The sequence below is a fragment of the Lampris incognitus genome, chromosome 5, assembly GCF_029633865.1.
Source record: "Lampris incognitus isolate fLamInc1 chromosome 5, fLamInc1.hap2, whole genome shotgun sequence".
Lineage (NCBI taxonomy): Eukaryota > Metazoa > Chordata > Actinopteri > Lampriformes > Lampridae > Lampris > Lampris incognitus.
In genome coordinates, this window is record NC_079215.1 from 16,349,751 (window position 1) to 16,369,656 (window position 19,906).

Genomic DNA, 19,906 nt, shown 5'->3' on the forward strand with positions numbered 1-19,906 from the left:
CCATCATTCGTGAATGGAAGAAGTTTGGATCCACCAGGACTCTTCCTTGAGCTGGCCGCCCAGCCAAACTGAGCAATCGGGGGAGAAGGGTCTTGGTCAGGGAGGTGACCAAGAACCCGATGGTCACTCTGACAGAGCTCCAGCGTTCCTCTGTGGAGATGGGAGAACCTTCCAGAAGGGCAACCATCTCTGCAGCACTCCACCAATCAGGCCTTTATGGTAGAGTGGCCAGACGGAAGCCTCTGCTCAGTAAAAGGCACATGACAGCCCACTTGGAGTTTGCCAGAAAGCACCTAAAGGACTCTCAGACCATGAGAAACAAGATTCTCTGGTCTGATGAAACCAAGATTGAACTCTTTGGCCTGAATGCCAAACGTCATGTCTGGAGGAAACCAGGCACCTCTCATCACCTTGCTAATACCATCTCTACAGTGAAGCATGGTGGTGGCAGCATCATGCTGTGGGGATGTTTTTCAGCGGCAGGAACTGGGAGACTAGTCAGGATCGAGGGAAAGATGAATGGAGCAAAGTACAGAGAGATCCTTGATGAAAACCTGCGGCAGAGCACTCAGGACCTCAGACTGGGGCAAAGGTTTACCTTTCAACACGACAATGACCCTAAGCACACAGCCAAGACAACGAAGGAGTGGCTTCAGGACAAGTCTGTGAATGTCCTTGAGTGGCCCAGCCAGAGCCCAGACTTGAACCCCATTGAACATCTCTGGAAAGACCTGAAAATAGCTGTGCAGCGACGCTCCCCATCTAACCTTACAGAGCTCGAGAGGATCTGCAGAGAAGAATGGGAGAAATACCCCAAATAGTGTGATAGGGTGTGAATACTTATGTACATGCAATATTTCAGTTTTTTATTTTTAATAAATTTGCAAAAATTTCTACAAAACCTTTTTCGCTTTGTCTTTATGGGGTATTGTATGTAGATTGATGAGAAAAAAGGAATTTAATCCATTTTGGAATAAGGCGGTAACATAACAAAATGTGGGGAAAGTGAAGGGGTATGAAAATACTTTCCAGATGCACTGTGTGTGTGTATGTGTATATCTATATATATATCTATATATATAGATATATATATCTATATATATATATAAACATGCATATATAGACTAATGATATTCGATACACTAATATTCATGCAAACTCTATCACTTACATTCCCACACACATAGGCGTGCAGTTTCACTAACACACACACACACACACACACACATCCACTTCCATGAACAAACAAATGTACACAGACACTTAAATTCATTCACAGAAACACACAGTAACAGACTCACACTATACAATTATTAAAAAAAATCTACTTACATTCACAGACCCACACACACCCATATATGCTCCCCCCCCACACACACACTCATACAAACACATGCATGTATAACACATGCAAAAGCATGGCTTCTCACACCAGAGATGTCTGTGATGGTAGGCAGCTGAAACATTTTAAAGATTAGTCTGTTGTTATCTTGTGATGTGCTGCATTAAAGTTGGATCATTTCCCCCAGTCTGTCCCATGTTGATGATGTCACTGCTGGTACTCAGGTGTAAAGTGTTAAGATTCATGCTGTCTTAATTCTGTTGCATTATGGTATATGAGCTGAGGTACACACCACAACTTTGCTGTCACAACATTTCTTTCTCTATTCCAGTTTTAGTGATTTTTTTTTAAATGTTTTGATCTGACCTAAAGTGTTTCAGGATGTTTTACAGGTAAACCAGTTTCCTCGTCTCAAAGTCTCAAACTTGTGCAAAATTCATCACAACATTTGCCAATAAAAGTACTCTTCAAATGGCATTAGCATTTCCAAAGTATGTGAGGAATTTAGATTTTTTTCCCATGTTTATTATTGAATTCAGTTTGTCAAACTGCAAAATAATTTATTGGCTGACCATGGTAATCCAGGACATGCCTGTGCAAATGTGTCACACAGAGTTACTTCCCTTTCAAAATTTTGGGGTTACTATTCAGTAAATTATGAAACATGAGACGGCCGTACTTTTCAACAATGTTCTTTTACTAGACTCATACTTGTCTGAAACAGATATCCCAACATCCTTTGCACATATAGTCTGGTAATTGCGGCACAACCTACTACTACTACTACTTTCAGCTGCTCCCATTAGGGGTCGCCACAGCGGATCTTCCGTTTCCATCTCTTCCTGTCCTCTGCATCTTCCTTCGTCACACCAGCCACCTGCATGTCCTCCCTCACCACATCCATAAACCTCCTCTTTGGCCTTCCTCTTTTCCTCTTCCCTGGCAGCTCCATATTCAGCATCCTTCTCCCAATATACCCAGCATCTCTCCTCCACACATGTCCAAGCCATCTCAATCTTGCCTCTCTTGCTTTGTCTCCAAACCATCCAACCTGAGCTGTCCCCCTAATATAATCGTTCCTAATCCTGTCCTTCTTCGTCACTCCCAATGAAAATCGTAGCATCTTCAACTCTGCCACCTCCAGCTCCACCTCCTGTCTTTTCATAACTGCCACCATCTCCACACCATACAACATAGCTGGTCTCACAACCATCTTTAACTCTTGCTGGTACCCTTCTATCGCAAATCACTCCCGACATGCTTCTCCACCCACTCCACCCTGCCTGCACAACCAATTTTCCAAAATACCAAAACTCAAATGTTTAAAACATCACAGTTAATCATCAGTATTTTATCAACACGACAATAAAAACGGAACACGTGTTGCTACTGTGTCCCACCAGTGGTTATGTAGCTTTAGCAATTAAGGGGCCAAGTGCCCAAATGTGGATATGGGCTAAATTACAAGGACTCAAGGATGTCAAACCTCATTCAAAGCATGGTAGTTAATTTCAACAATTTTCAAAATAATAAATAAATCACTGAAATGTTTACTCTGAGGGGGGCATGGTTAGCACTATTGCCTTGCAGAAAGAGGGTCCTAAATTCAATTCCAGGGCATCGGTGTGTAATTTGCATATACACTCACTGGCCACTTTATTAGGTACACCTTGCTAGTACAGGGTTGGACCCCCTTTTGCCTTCAGAACTGCCTTAATCCTTTGTAGCATAGATTCAACAAGGTACTGGAAACATTCCTCAGAGAGTTTGGTCCATATTGACATGATAGCATCACGCAGTTGCTGCAGATTTGTCGGCTGCACATCCATGATGCGAATCTCCCGGTCCACCACATCCCAAAGGTGCTCTATTGGATTACGATCTGGTGACTGTGGAGGCCATTGGAGTACAGTGAACTCATTGTTATGTTCAAGAAACCAGTCTGAGATGATTCGAGCTTTATGACATGGCGCGTTATCCTGCTGGAAGTAGCCATCAGAAGATGGGAACACTGTGGTCATAAAGGGATGGACATGGTCAGCAACAATACTCAGGTAGACTGTGGCGTTGACACGATGCTCAATTGGTACTAAGGGGCCCAAAGTGTGCCAAGAAAATATCCCCCACACCATTACACCACCACCACCAGCCTGAACCGTTGATACAAGGCAGGATGGATCCATGTTTTCATGTTGTTGACGCCAAATTCTGACCCTACCATCCGAATGTCGCAGCAGAAATTGAGACTCATCAGACCCAGGCAACGTTTTTCCAATCTTCTATTGTCCAATTTTGGTGAGCCTGTGCGAATTGTAGCCTCAGTTTCCTGTTCTTAGCTGACAGGAGTGGCACCCGGTGTGGTCTTCTGCTGCTGTAGCCCATCTGCCTCAAGGTTCGACGTGTTGTGCGTTCAGAGATGCTCTTCTGCATACCTCGGTTGTAATGAGTGGTTATTTGAGTTACTGTTGCCTTTCTATCAGCTCGAACCAGTCTGGCCATTCTCCTCTGACCTCTGGCATTAACAAGGCATTTTCGCCCACAGAACTGCCGCTCACTGGATATTTTCTCTTTTTCGGACCATTCTCTGTAAACCCTAGAGATGGTTGTGCGTGAAAACCCCAGCAGATCAGCAGTTTCTGAAATACTCGGACCAGCCCGTCTGGCACCAACAACCATGCCACGTTCAAAGTCACTTAAATCACCTTTCTTCCCCATTCTGATGCTCGGTTTGAACTGCAGCAGATCGTCTTGACCATGTCTACATGCCTAAATGCATTGAGTTGCTGCCATGTGATTGGCTGATTAGAAATTTGCGTTAACGAGCAGTTGGACAAGTGTGCCTAATAAAGTGGCTGGTCAGTGTATATGCATATTTTGTTTGCATGCGTTTCCTCCAGGTACTATGATTTCCTCTTGCAGCTCAAAGACATGCGGTCACTTTAAGTTATTGCATTTCCACTGCAATTTATTGAATTTCTTTTTATTGAACGAAATTGCATCCAGCCCAAGCGACTGTAAAAGACCTAATGCAGATTTGGGGGATTTTATTCAATATTTGCTTTCCTTTAAGCCTTTTTTATTTGAAATGATAAAATTCACACAAAAACACGTGACTGGCATGGTTAGTGTTGCCAGTGCTATTGTGTGAGCGTCTCTGCCATTGCTGAACAAAAAAAAAACAAAAATCCATAGTTGAACCCAAGTTTTAGCTTTGGTAGTTGTAGTATGTGTTGGTAAAGGTCTTCTTGAGCTGGGTCTGTTACATCTCCTTGTTAAGACACATCAACTTCACCGCTTCTTCTTTAGACTTGCAGCTTCCTGCCTGATTATTCCGCATTTAGTTATTATCATGCAGATAAATAATGCTATGTGTCATTTCATTTTTCCCTGATAAAGTCCTTCCCAACACAAACCATTAAAATGAGCATCCACAAAAGCATTCGTGATTTGGATATCCATGGATTAGCTGTTTTCTAAAAAGATACTACTACTACATTTGGCTGCTCCTATTAGGGGTCGCCACAGTGGATCATCCGTTTCCATCTCTTCCTGTCCTCTGCATCTTCCTCTGTCACACCAGCCATTTGCGTGTCCTCCCTCACCACATCCATAAACCTCCTCTTTGGCCTTCCTCTTTTCCTCTTCCCTGGCAGCTCCATATTCAGCATCCTTCTCCCAATATACCCAGCATCTCTCCGCCACACATGACCAAGTCATCTCAATCTTGCCTCTCTTGCTTTGTCTCCAAACCGTCCAACCTGAGCTGTCCCTCTAATATTGTGGCGGAAACTAGGGGCTACGCCTCTCACCCAGCAGGACTGTGAGCTGGGGGCGTGGTTTACGTTCCCGGGCTTGCTGGTGCAGGGTTGTTCCTGCTGTATAGTCCATGGGCCAGACGATATTTCGGTACACTCAAGGTGGCAAAACTTACTTATAATTTTTGAAAGGATCCATGTCTGTAGATGATATTTTGGTATGATAACCATTCCTGAGTGGCAGCTGTATCACAGTTATCAGCTCATGAAGTTTGACGCTGGTGCATATCCTGGTTTAGCCTCATGGTCAGGACATTTTTCAATGTTCTATAATATTGTCTTTGGTATCATTTTAAAGGGGACCTTCTTAGCTTTCATTCAAGCCCTGTTGTGGATATTTCTCACAAATATAGAGGTCACTTGAGCTCTTCAACCCGTCAATAACACACATCTTTCTGCAATGTTCGCCTAAACTATATACTTTCTTTTAGCCCTGTGGCATCTAGGAATATCAGGGACACAAAACACAAAAACTGGAATACTCACAGGACTGTAAAGATTCAGAAAATGTATAATATACCCATACTATTTCATTGTGTGAGGTGATTGTGAGCCTTAAATGAGAACTAGACCAAAGCCAGTTAGGTCACAAACTGGTCTCTATACATTTGTTTAAATACACAATCAAAATACATGATAAAAAGGAATACCATAGTGAGGTAATGAACTATTTTAATATTTTAAACAACATTGACATTTACATATACTTAGTCAATGATACATGTAATCCCATATCATTAGTGGGTATATGTAATGGTAATGGGTAGGGTAATGGGTATATGTGAAAATGGTTACATTATTGTTATCAAGCTCTGGGTAACCAAGTCCAGAATCAACATCCTGTGCATCAATAGACTACTACCACAGTAATACCATCAGAATCATCACACTGTCATTCATCAAACTGCTCGTTTCTCTCATCATCTGACTCCCCAAGTTCAAAGTCCAGTTCTGGACCATCCTGCTGTTTTTGGTTACTGCAGGTCTGTAACCTGCACATGTCTGTGCATGGAAGTCCATTTGACAGGCACATGCAGCTTGGCATTTTGCATGAATGCACAAACTTGCATGTTAGCATTTCCAAGACCAAATCTGGTGCAGGTGGGGAGCGCATCCAGTAAATGACCAGCTTGCCTTCATCGTCTGTCCATCCATACTCAGTAGGGCTTGGCACCACAGGGTTAGCCTGCAGACAGCACTTCCATATTACTGCCTGATAGTTGGCTCGTTGAACATGCATAAAGAGACAGTCTCTACATGGTGGCAGCTGGCTGGACTCAACCTCTCCCCTTTTGGTGCAGAAGAGCTGGTAACGCAGTTTGTTCACCTCAGCAGTGCTGCTATTAGCAACATACATCCGACAGGTGAACTGCTCAATTTTCTGGAACAGCTCATCACTCACATTCCATGTCTGTCCCAGTTGACTAAAAGTCTCTTGGCAGGAAGTGTGCTTTCTCACTATCTTCAGGGCATTCAGCTTCCCTCGACCAGCGAATGCACTGACAAGTGTCGCAGCCTGTGAAGGCATGTAAGCCAATTAGGCTGTCACAGATGCTGTCTCCAAGTGAACTTGCCAGTTTGGTGATGTCGACAAACCGTGTGCGGTTCTGAGTCCCACACTTCTGGTAGATGGGACAGGTGATGTCCTTCTGGAAGCCAAGACAAAGCACCATGACATCAGTGTCCTCAGCTGTGATGATAACTGACTTTGAGCCCGCATTTGCTGCATGCAATGCATGCAGGAGCAGACGGGTGTCAGCTTCTTCATGTGTGGAGTGCAGTTCTGCTGCTTCCTCACACCCATCTTCTGTCAACTTGTAGCCGGTTTCCTCACAGGTCATGTACAACACCTTGCCATGCAGCATAGCTCTGTATCGTGGGAGTTTCCACTCTTCCACCAGAAACTTGATGAGACTGGTCTTGTTGGAGGAACTGCACAGAAATTTTCTCCACTGCTGGACGTGGTGTCCCCCTGCAGGATTCTTGTACTGGAGAGTGATGTCTCCACCCCAGTTCAGTCGTTCAGCATCTTTGATCGAAGTCTAGTGATAGACATCAAAAACAACATCAATCCTCCCACTCTGTGCTCCCTCATGGAGGACCTGGGTCAAGGCTGACTCTGCCACCTGTGCAAAGGTTTTGTTGTTGCCATTCATTTTTTGGACCAGGCTCATCCCATCAATGATGGAAGTAGATGGGATTGGGATGTCTTCTGCAGGAGATACATTCTTTTCAAGCTCTCTGGCAAGTGCAGCCTTGTTTGTTTTTCGTAAGGACCCATCAGCATTTGCCAGTGCCCATGGTAGTGGGCCCAATGGGTAGGCAAGGACATCCTTCAGATTCACCTTCCTGCTTTCAGCCACCAGGATCATGTGACTGAAAAGGTTTCTATCTGCCTTCAGAACCACATCCTGTGCTTTCTTTCCATGAGCTTGTTTTGTGCTGACATTGGAGAATGTTTTCAGACTTTGCTTGGTCATCTTGTCGTGGAATTTCACAGGTGGTGGGTCTGCATCTAACCTTGTTTGCTGGAATGCTTGGTAGGCCTCTTCTCCTTTCTCAAGAGCTCTCAAGAGATCTATGGTCACATCAGGTGGAGCCATGTTGCCAGTGGAGAGGCTAACCAAATCAATCTCATCAGGGGACATAGGATTGAGCCAGTTATTCTCCATAAGGTCCATGAGAGACTGGACATCTGCTTCATCTCTCTTGATCCTTGGACTCTGTAGATCTGGATGAGACCATTTGCGCCTGCCTTGACCTGTCAGGTCTCTCAGCTGTCTGAGGTACATGCTTCCATACTCAGCTGTGAGATAATATTTGGTCACAGCTCCTGGCTTCAAGCTGAATCTCTTTGTCCCTCCAGCTGTTTGGGTGTCTTTGTTCACCGTTTCTTCTATAGCTTGGTCAACAAGGATTCGGCCAAAGGGATTGGTGGAGCCCAGTTGGACTGAGAAGCCTCCTTCCATGAATTCTGTGTACACATCTGGGTGTGTGATGGGCAGCTCAGACATCTGGGCGTAGTAGTAGGGGAGGTAGCGTGCATAATTCATCCTGTCATAAGCAAAGCACCATGGGATCATTGCTCGAATGCTAGCCAAGTGTAGCATCCAGTCTCCCTCTCTGGATGCTCGGATGAGCCCCAACAAGATTTCAACCATGTCCAAATAGGACATCCAGAAGTTCGAGAGGCTGCCGTTTCCACCTCTAAGGAACTCACGGTAGACTTCAAATAGATCCATGATGCGTGTACAAGAGCTGTTCTCGAGTACCTCCTTCAAAGCATGTTGTGAGACTTCTTTCCCAAGGCTGTCAATGGTCTTCAGTGTCTCATTCAGGTGAACCATGTCATTCCTGTGAGTTTCTTCCAACCAGGACAGGAAACCATTCAAGGTCAGTCGCATGAGAGCCTCATACAGGATCTTGTGTAGTCGCACTGCCCTGTTGTACTTGCGGCCATCCATAACACCAGCAATTGAGCCTTCTGCAATCATGCCAGACTCAATGCAGAGGTCTTTGAGTCCAGCATCTTGGAAACGCTTTCCTATTATTGCCAGCAGTGTGCAGATGGTGTGGAATACCCCAAGCCTAATGATGATATCATGGAACTTGTCATGGTGTTTCCATGTGATCTCGACAGCCTTCGCATACAGGGCTTGGTCAAAGACACAGACAATCTTCCTCAGGCCTAAGCACTGCATGATGCTCAGTGACTGGTTAAGCACCTCGCTGACAGTAGACATTTGTGTCGCTGGAGCTTTGATGGTAGGCAGATAGCCTATATTGTCGGGGATGACCGTCATCTCTCCTCGAGTCAGGATGTTGAAGCCTGTCCAGCTGCTGACTGACTGTTCTTCTTGTTGTGACATGCGTGCTAGGACCCAAAGAAGGTTTTTCTCTCTGGCAAGCTTAGTATTGGCTGCAGTATCGGCATCTGACTTTTTGCTTTGTGGTGGCCCTACCCGTTGTCCAGCATTGTAAGTTGGTAACATTGGTGGGGGTCCATCAATGCTTCTCTTCTTTGTTTTGGGAACAGTGGGCATGGGTTGGACAGGAAGTGGGTTGACTGGCTTTGCTTGCACAGCAATCCCATTGACTCTGTGAGATGTTCCCTCACCACTGACAGTTTCTTCAAGACGGCCGATATTGTCCCAGGCTAAAGTTGTGAATATGCCAGGATGGATGTTAGCTGGAAGGGCAATGCCACTCCCTGATGATGAGAGTTTCTGGAGACACAGGGCAGTGTTGATCTCTTCCATCTGTGAATAGGACACACTGTGACCAAGTCGGTTGAGGATGTTTATCAACTCTACATTTCCTGTCAACGATTTGACACTGAATGGCAGAACAATGTGCTTGGAAGGCTTGGTATTTCCACATGTCACTGCATATACTATGTCATGGCCAAATGACTACAGAAGGCACTGCACTCTCTGGGATGCATGATCAGGATCATTTGAGCCTGTGAGTAGAGAGTACAGGAAGATAATGAGCGACTCTGGAATGGTAGGACATTCTGCTTCTGGTTTGACTTCAGGCGGCCAGGTTTGAGGAACATCTTGACTTTTAATGTCTGCTCTCAATTTGATGGCTGCTTTGGCTATAACATCTTGTGCACTGACACTTTTCAGGGTCTGCAGCTCCCTTTTGAGAGACTGATTTTCTTTGGCAAGTTCCCTCATGGACAAGTTATCGGGATAGAGGAGGAATTTTCCTTTCTCATCAGGGAATATCTGCAAGGCTCCAGCAAACTCACTCTCCAGGTTTCGCCTTATGTGCTTCTTGGTTGATTCCTTGACTTGGGCAATGCCTTGGGAGTTCATTGAAGCTACCAGTCTAGAAGTGAGATCAGTCATTGTCATCACTTGAGGATTGCCAAAAAGCTCCATCCTGATGAAGAGGAACAGCTCATTGTATGCCTTATTCATAGCAGCTTCATACTAGGCTGCAGCATCATCATCTTCATTGCTGGCAACCTCTCCTTTGGAAACCTCTTCTTTGGTGTAAAGTCTATAGCATGACCTGTGGTAGTGCCCTTCAGCTGCTACAAGGTCTCTACTCACAATGGCAAGGATTCTGCTGTCCCTTTTCTTTGTGGCTGCACTCCTGATCTTTGCATCAGCTCGCAGTTCTCGACACTGCACCAGTACTTCTCTCGTATTCTGTCTCTTGGAATATTTGCTGTTTTTCTGACAAAATATGCACTCTGCATCATAAGTCCTAGATGTACTTGGAGCATGTCGAGCTACTCTCTTAGATTGTTTCTCTTCAGCAGAGACACAACTTTTCTTTTCTTTTGCAAGGAGGCCATCAAGAATTTGCTTCATAGTGAAGATACTGCGACACTTTCTGTGGTAGTAGATTGCTGGAATCTGTCCCTCAGGAATGTCTTTTGCCAGTTTCAAAACTTGTGCATGATTTCGTATCTGAGCTGCCCTGAGCAGAGTTCTCCATGAGTCGACACTTTGTAGTGAAACCAGCTTATCTGTATCATCAGAACAGTGGATAATGCACTCCACCCGTGGGCGCTTTGGTATTGGGTAAAAACTTGCTTGTTCACCAGTGGCCATATTCAGTCAGTTTTCACCTGCCACATACAAACAAATACATGTAACTTAGGTGTATGAACACTACTAAAACAAAGTTTACTTTGCTTCACCAGCGTCATATTACCATTATTTATCTTACATAGCCACAAATAGATACATTACCTAGTTGCTATGCAACAGCTGTATTTTGTCCACTTGAGGCTGCTAAAATCAACACAAGATGAAAGTTCCTCGTAGCCACTTTAACTAATCATATTAACATATACATTAAAAGAACATGCTAACATTATGGGAAATTAGCTTACAATCTTCTCCAGAGTGAGACAAGAAGATAGATACCAGTTTCCTCTATATGTGTTTAGTAGAAAGCTATCTGGCTGCACGTTAGCCTAGCTTAGCACAATGAATGGAAGTACACAGTACTGGTTATCCTTGGTTGTTGGCCAACTAAGAACTGTCCCAGAGTTTAAGCTAGGCTAATCAGTACCAGGGGTGTTGAAATGCTATATTTGTAAAAATCTGGGAAAATACACAATCGTGAGAGGCACAGAAACAGGTTTCCTGAAAGAAAAATGAAATAGCTGCTCATTTGGAAAGGTTATCATGTATTATTTTACTTCTGTTAGTGTACCAAATAAAATGGCACCAGTGAAGTTGTGTCACCTTGGGTGATATCGATATCTGGTCTGACCCATGGACTAACTGGCTTTGGTCTAGTTAGTTTCTTAGTAATAATGCCCTTCTAATTTAAGGTTCACAATCACCTCACACAATGAAATAGTATGGGTATATTATACATTTCCTGAATCTTTACAGTCCTGTGAGTATTCCAGTTTTTGTGTTTTGTGTCCCTGATATTCCTAGATGCCACAGGGCTAAAAGAAAGTATATAGTTTAGGCGAACATTGCAGAAAGATGTGTGTTATTGACGGGTTGAAGAGCTCAAGTGACCTCTATATTTGTGAGAAATATCCACAACAGGGCTTGAATGAAAGCTAAGAAGGTCCCCTTTAAAATGATACCAAAGACAATATTATAGAACATTGAAAAATGTCCTGACCATGAGGCTAAACCAGGATATGCACCAGCGTCAAACTTCATGAGCTGATAACTGTGATACAGCTGCCACTCAGGAATGGTTATCATACCAAAATATCATCTACAGACATGGATCCTTTCAAAAATTATAAGTAAGTTTTGCCACCTGGAGTGTACCGAAATAGGAAATTTTGGGCTCTGGCCCATGGACTATGTAGTTTGGTTTTGGAGCTGAGGAATAAACAGCAAACTCGCCTTCGTCTCCTGTGTTTTTTCCTCATCCTGCCACATTGGTGACCCCGAATTGAACATGTTCGGAGCAGAAGATGAGTGTGAATCCACTTCGGCCACGCCGCCCCAACTCTCACAGCCGGCCGTTCTCGCCGCGGCTGTGAAACTCCCAGAGTTCTGGCAGAGCGACCCGGCTTTGTGGTTCCAGCATGTCGAGGCGCTGTTCCACCTGCGTGGAATCTCCGCGGACGACTCCAGATACTATTTGGTCGTCGCTGCCCTGGACCAGCAATCCACACGCCGGGCCATGCAGCTGTTGCGCGCCCCTCCGCAACACGATAAATACGTGGCCCTCAAACATCTTCTGCTCCGGAGGTACAGCCTATCTGCCGCAGAGAGGGCAGATAGAATCCTTTCCCTATCCGGTTTGGGTGACGGGATGGCTGTGGATCTCATGGACAATATGCTGTCGCTGCTAGGCTCGGACGAAGGCGGATTCCTTTTCCCGCACGTTTTCCTGCACCAGCTTCCGTCTCCTGTGCGCGCGGCTTTGGCTAACTCCCCGTGTCTGGCCGCTGGTGACTGCCGAGGTTTGGCTGAGGAGGCCGATCGGGTTCTGCTGGCTACCAGACAGTTCTCTGTGCGGAGTGTGGCATCTGAGCCTCTGCAGCCGGTGTCAGAGGATGTGGACCCGGCGCTGGTGGCTGGAGTAACTGCCTGGAGACGGCGTGGGAGAGGCCTCTGTTTCTTCCACCAGCGGTTCAGCGGCAAGGCGAGGCGCTGCGTCCCTCCGTGCACGTTTGAGGCGCCGGGAAACTCCAGGGCCAGCGCTCAGTAGCAGCTGTGGGCGCTGGCGGACGTAGTGAGCTGCTCTTCATTAAGGACACGATGTCAGGAAGACGGTTTCTGGTGGACTCAGGCTCGCAAAAGAGCCTACTCCCTCCTGCTAAGACAGACAGGTCGACCGAAGGCGGCGGCCCACAGTTAAGTGCAGCTAACGGTTCGTCCATTGCAACGTTTGGCACAAGGTTGGTGACTGTTTGTTTCCACGGGCGCCATTTTGAGTGGGACTTTGTAGTGGCCGCCATTACATTCCTATTATCGGCGCGGATTTTCTGTGTGCTAATGGTCTGCTGGTTGATGTTGCAAACTGCCGTTTAATTGATGCTGTGTCTTTCGCCACTGTTCCGTGCGAGACAGGGAGAGCCGGGCCGTTAACACACGCTAACTTTTTAGCATTAGGGGATGTTTTTCAGCGTTTGCTGGTGGTTTTCCCATCGGTGACTACGCCTGCCTTTTCCACCGCGGTTACTAAACACGGGGTAGAACATTTCATTCCCACTCTGGGACCGCCAGTTTTTGCGCGTGCGTGGCGCCTCGACGCGGTAAAATTGGCTACAGCCAAGGAGGAGTTCGCCATCATGGAGCGTCTGGGTATAGTGAGGCGTTCCAACAGTCCGTGGGCCTCACCGCTTCACATGGTGCCCAAGGCGGATGGGTCGTGGCGGCCTTGTGGCGACTTTCACCGCCTGAACAACGTCACCGCCAATGACCGCTATCCCATCCCACACATACAGGACTTTTCCATACGCCTGGCGGGTACCACTATTTTCTCAAGGTGGACCTGGTGCGCGGCTATCATCAGGTTCCCGTGCGCGCAAAGGACGTGCCCAAGACAGCAGTGATCACCCCATTTGGGCTTTTTGAGTTCATGCACATGCCTTTTGGCTTGAAGGGGGCTGCGCAAACCTTTCAGAGGCTGATGGACTCGGTGTTGCGTGACCTTGATTTCGTGTTCGTTTATCTCGATGACATATTAGTGGCCAGTCCGTCAGATGAAGAGCACCTGGCGCACCTGAAACAGGTTTTCCGTCGTTTGGACGAACACGGCCTGATAGTCAACCCGGCCAAGTGTCAGTTTGGACTGCCGGTGATTTACTTCTTGGGTCACTGCATTTCGCCGCAAGGCGCGGTCCCGTTGCCTTCTAAGGTGCAAGCGGTGGCGGAATTTCCCCGCCCAGTCTCTGTTAAGGCATTGCAGGAATTCTTGGGCATGGTGAATTTCTATAACCGTTTCCTCCCTCGCGCGGCCCACCTCCTCAGCCACTTTACGAAGCCCTGCGGCTTAAGAAGGCTAACGACCCTGTCGACTGGACTCCCGAACGGGTCCAGGCCTTTGACGGAGCTAAGTGCGCCCTGGCTAACGCTGCCCTCCTCGCCCATCCCACACCCATGGCGTCCATAGCTTTAACAACCGATGCGTCTGACATAGCCGTGGGGGCTGTGGTCGAACAGCGTGTGGCGAATGCCTGGCAGCCACTCACATTTTTTAGCCGCAAACTGCGAGATAGCGAGCGCAAGTACAGCGTTTTTGACCGGGAGTTGCTGGCACTGCACCTTGCAACCCGGCATTTCCGCTTCCTGCTGGAGGGTCGCCCATTCACGGCTTACGTGGATCATAAACCGCTGACTTTCGCCATGTCCAAGATGACTGAGCCGTGGTCTGCTTGTCAGCAGCGCCACCTAGCGGCAATCTCCGAGTTCACAATGGACATTCAGCATATGGCCGGGAAGTCCAACCCTGTTGCTGATTGTCTGTCGCGTGTGCTTGTGTGTCCTGTGCACCTCGGTGTGGATTTCTCCACTATGGCTGCCGACCAGCCTAGCGACCCAGACGTCCTTGCCCTTAGGTCAACGCGTACCGGCCTCAAGCTGGAGGACGCTGTGATGCAGGAAGGCAGTCCTGCCCTCCTCTGCGATGTCTCCACCGGCCGTCCCCACCCCATCTTTCCAGTGGCCTGGTGCTGTCGAGTTTTCGATTCGATTCACTCCCTCTCGCACCCTGGAGTTCGGGCGTCGGTGAAGTTGGTCGGTTCCAAGTTCATCTGGCCTGGCCTCTGCAAGGACGTAAAGGGGTGGGCAGCTGCATGTGTAGCGTACCAGCGCGCTAAGGTCCACCAGCACACTAAGTCGCCCCTCGAACCGTTTCCGATCCCGGCCAGACGTTTTGACCACGTGCATGTGGACCTGGTGGGCCCTCTACCTTCTTCACAGGGTTTTACGCACCTGCTCACAATGGTGAATCGGACCACCAGGTGGCCAGAGGCTGTCCCTCTGTCCTCCACAACATCCTCGGATGTTGCACGCGCTTTTCTTTCCTCCTGGGTCGCCCGTTTCGGTGCTCCGTCAGATATCACCTCAGATAGGGGCCCCCAGTTCGTATCAGAGCTCTGGTCGGCACTTGCACGATCCTTGGGTGTGCAGGTACACTGCACTACCGCGTACCATCCTCAGGCTAACGGCTTGTGTGAACGTTTTCACCGGTCGCTCAAGGCAGCGCTGCGTGCTGCGCTCTCGGATGGTAACTGGGTGGATTGTTTACCTTGGCTTATGCTCGGGTTGCGTTCGGCTCCTAAGGAGGACCTCGACGCTTCGCCTGCTGAGCTGATGCTCGGTCAGCTGCTCCGCGTCCCTGGGGAATTTTTGCCTGGGAGTTCCGCTCCTCGACCCCATCCGGCCATTTATCCTTTTTTGTCCAACAGCACTCGGGTTCCAGGCCCCGTTCACCATTGTTTTCCGCGGTCGTTCGTGCCTGCGGAGCTCATGTCGGCTCGTTTTGTTTTTGTACGGCATGATGCTAACCGCTCGCCCCTCCAAACCCCCATACGATGGCCCATTGCGGGTTCTTGAGACCGGTCCTAAGGGTTTTGTGCTGGATATGGGTGGGCGTAGGGAGCGTGTCACGCTTGATAGGCTTAAACCGGCGCACAGGGTGGCAGGTGAAGTTGTGTTTCCGGCCCAGGTTCCCCGTCGGGGCCGTCCTCCTTCCAGGACCCCGGCAGTGTCTTCACAGGTTCAGCGTTCTGCTTCTCAGCCGACTTTGGACAGTGTTTCACCTACTGTTTTGGCTGAGGGACGGCGCAGCCGTTATGGCAGGCTGCTTAAGCCTCCAGTGAGACACTAATTTTCTTTCCAGGAGTCCCTTCTGGGTGTTCGGGGGGGGGGGGCTGTGTGGCGGACACTAGGGGCTATGCCTCTCACCCAGCAGGACTGTGAGCTGGGGGCGTGGTTTACGTTCCCGGGCTTGCTGGTGCAGGGTTGTTCCTGCTGTAGTTTGGTTTTGGAGCTGAGGAATAAACAGCAAACTTGCCTTCGTCCCCTGTGTTTTTTCCTCATCCTGCCACAATATAATCATTCCTAATCCTGTCCTTCATCACTCCCAATGAAAATCTTAGCATCTTCAACTCTGCCACCTCCAGCTCCGCCTCCTTTCTTTTGTCAGTGCCACTGCCTCCAAACCATATAACATAGCTGTTATTTTAACTCTTGCTGGTACCCTTCTGTTGCAAATCACTCCTGGTACTATTCTCCACCCACTCCACCCTGCCTGCACTCTCGTCTTCACCTCTCTCCTGCACTCCCCATTACTTTGGACAGTTGACCCCAAGTATTTAAACTCGTACGCCTTCGTCACCGTTTTGGAAAACACGTTAATTTTCAAAAAAAATATGCAATCAAAAACATACCAAATAAGGTTTGTATGTGAATCTTCAGGTTTAAATCTGTTTTTTCTTTTCTACTATGTGTTTGTCAAGCCTTAAAAGATTTTGCTCCAATCTGTAATTCTCTCCACATAGTCCTGCCACATCTGCCAGCCAGGGGCTCCGGGTGGTCCCAAGGTCCTGGTTAAAAAATGTGGGTGACTGGGCTTTTTCTGTAACTAACTGAAACTGGAATATGTTTTCCCCACCAGATCAGCTGAATTAAACTTTAAAAGAAATTCATCTTGAGGGCGTCCAGGTGGTGTGGCGGTCTATTCCGTTGCCTACCAACACGGGGATCACCGGATCGAATCCCCGTGTTACCTCCGGCTTGGTTGGGCATCCCTACAGACACAATTGGCCGTGTCTGCGGGTGGGAAGCCAGATGTGGGTATGTCTCCTGGTCGCTGCACTAGCACCTACTCTGGTCGGTCAGGGTGCCTGTTCAGGGGGGAGGGGGAACTGGGGGGAATAACGTGATCCTCCCACGCCCTACATCCCCCTGGTGAAACTGCTCATTGTCAGGTGAAAAGAAGCGGCTGGCGACTCCACATGTATCGGAGGAGGCATGTGGTTGTCTGCAGCCCTCCTCGCATCGGCAGAGGGGGTGGAGCAGCGACCAGGACGGCTCCGAAGAGTGGGGTAATTGTCCAGATACAGTTGGGGAGAAAAAGGGAGAACCCCCCCCCCCAAAAATCACATTCAAATTTTTAAAAAACATTGTCTTTAACCCTATTTTATTCACTGGCCTTTCCTTCTGTCTGAGATATTAGTTTCCATTTACTTTTTACTGGTTTTTATTTCCTATTAGATTTATTTGTGCTCCTAACATGCTTCTTATCTCTTGTGAAGCACTATGTTACAAACTTCTTCGTGTTTATGAAGTGCTGTAGAAACTGATGAAACTTGACTTTCTCAGTACCTGGAGTGGTTCTGCAGCTAGGAAGTTCAGCCCTTAATGCAGCGATATTAATTTTCCACATCCCACCCTGGATTTTTAGAAAACGAGTACAACTGGCATCAACCACCCCTGTGATCTTCTTCACCAGTGCACTGGGGGTGTTTTGGTAAGCATTAGGAATAAAAAAAGTGATTGAATCAAGACAGCTGGATAAAATCTGACAGTTGGAAGAGAAGCCATTTTAAAGCCATGCAGGTCTGTGGAGGAAACGTCGGGGCTGCAGGGGATGTGGCTGAAACGCAGATGATTCAATAAAATCAGATTATATATAAATATATATGGTTTTAAAAGAAGCTCTCTTATCAAGCTTCCAGCCTGATATTGTGCATATTCTGCAAGATGTTCCCTCACTATAAAATTGATGTCTCTTTCTTCCTGTGTGTGTGTATGTGTGTTTGTGTGTGTGCATGCATGTGTGTGTGCACATGTGCTTCTGTGTGTATGTCTAATGGTTTGTATGTTCACATTTATCTGTATGGATGTGTCTGTGTGTGTATCTATGTATATATGTTTGAGTGTTTGTGTGTTTGAGAGATTGTGTGTGGGTCTAAATGTGTGTTTCATTGGTTCCATGTGCATGTACGTGTTGTATGTGTTTGTTTGTACATGTATGTGTCCAACTGTTTGTGTGAGAATGTTTGGGCTTTGTGTCTGTGTGCATGTATCCATGGAGAAATTTGAATGTGTGTGTGTGTGTGTGTGTGTGTGTGTGTGTGTGTTTGTATGCGTGCACCTGTGTATTTCCCCACCAGAGGTGTAATCCGTGTGGATGTCAACATTCAGAACTTGGACATTGACCAGTGCGCCATGGGAGATGCCTGGTTTGCCAATACACACCAATGCAACCGCACCACCATGGAGGTAAACTGCTTTTTTTTCTTTTCTTTTTTTTTTGTTGCTACAGACATTGTCCTATGACCTAAATGACCCAGGTTTGACCCCCGAGACCTACAAATGCCATTGATACAGACAACCCACCAACTTCAGGCTGCTTTTCTGTAGATGACCTCTGACCTTGCTGTGGAATGGGTGCAGAGAAATCTGTCAGCTCAGTGATCAGTAGAGTATTGCTCAAACTGTTTTCCCCCCAGCACCAAAATAGGACCTGCAGCCAATATGTTAACTTCAAAATATTGATACTTTAGTAGTTTGAAGGCCCATGTACGGGAATCAGCCATGCACTTGTGTGTTATGTACAAGTATGTTGCGTGTTTCAAGTTGCAGTGGTGCAAGTTGGAAGCAGCTGAGAAGCTTACCTAAGTAAACAGCAGTATTTATTAAAATGCGGGTATTTGTATGGGTATGGAGCAGTGGTTGCAGGCTTACATAGATTTACATCAGAAAACATACTACTTCAAACAAAAAATGCGTTAGGGAGTTAAATGCCTTGTTCAACTGTATCTTTGCAGTGGACTGGAAATCATTCCGTATTTATTTACCCCACTTTCTAAAAATTGGGGTTTTGAACGCTATGGTCTGACAAATCAACTGCATTTATCTTAAAGCTAGGGCTGCCTGTAACCCAAAGGACATCCTAGCTTTCAAGCCAAAGATGGGAAACTGCGTGGGAAGGCAAACTGAAAAAGGCCTTCCCGTTCATCTTTTATCCTGCCATATGTGTTGCTGGTACAGAGGTGGACTTCATGGCATTCACGGGTAAAGTTTTGGCTGATACGAAACCTAAACCCGTGACTACTGACCCTTTAAAACACATTAAACTAAAAAGAAGAGGAATAAAAACAAAGTAAAGATGTGTTACCTCAAGTTAACGTCAAAAATGCCTAAGTTTCCCTTTGGGCTTTCCGTCCAGCGATAGCTCTTTTCGGTTGTGACCTATAGACATGATAAAAACATACATATGCTAATCAGTTGACCATGTCAGATGATTCTGATTTGGGGTTTTGTCTGAGCTGATCGCATGTCTTTTTTGAAATTCCCTCCACACTTTTGAGAAGATCAGTTGGGCAACATAAAAAACATTAAAATGGCATAAAAGCAAAGTCAAAGCTATGAGAAACATTAAAGCTGCTATAGGTAGCTTCCTTTAACACCATTTTGTCATATTTAGTGACATTCCCATTATATACTGACAGGTATCCATCAAATTAACGTACTGCGAAAAAATGCGGTCTCTCTGGCTACTTCCGGTTCTGTATTCTGATTCGCAAAAAAATCCATTCGGTCTGAATGAAACAACCAATCACCACTAAGCAGCATCCCTAACTCGATGCTAATCAGGTTATGTGCACATGCAAGGAAGCCACCACCGCCCCCCAGCTCTCCAGCAAAGCACTGCTAGTTGAAAAATTGCTTTTGCAGAGATTATCAACTACGATACATTTTATTGTCTTCATGGCATTCATACAGAACTTTGGGGCATCTGGGTGGCGTAGTGGTCTATTCCATTGCCTAACAACATGGGGATCACA

The 19,906-nt window shown here is 46.8% G+C and overlaps 1 protein-coding gene across 1 annotated transcript in view; it reads left to right on the plus strand.

Moving 5' to 3' along the window:
- gpr179 (G protein-coupled receptor 179) overlaps nt 1–19,906 on the plus strand; it is a 49,407-nt gene that overhangs the window by 1,874 nt on the left and 27,627 nt on the right. Inside the window, exon 2 of the mRNA XM_056279800.1 lies at nt 18,230–18,338. Within this exon, the coding sequence (XP_056135775.1) occupies nt 18,230–18,338 (109 nt within the window). The remainder of the gene's footprint in view (nt 1–18,229; nt 18,339–19,906) is intronic.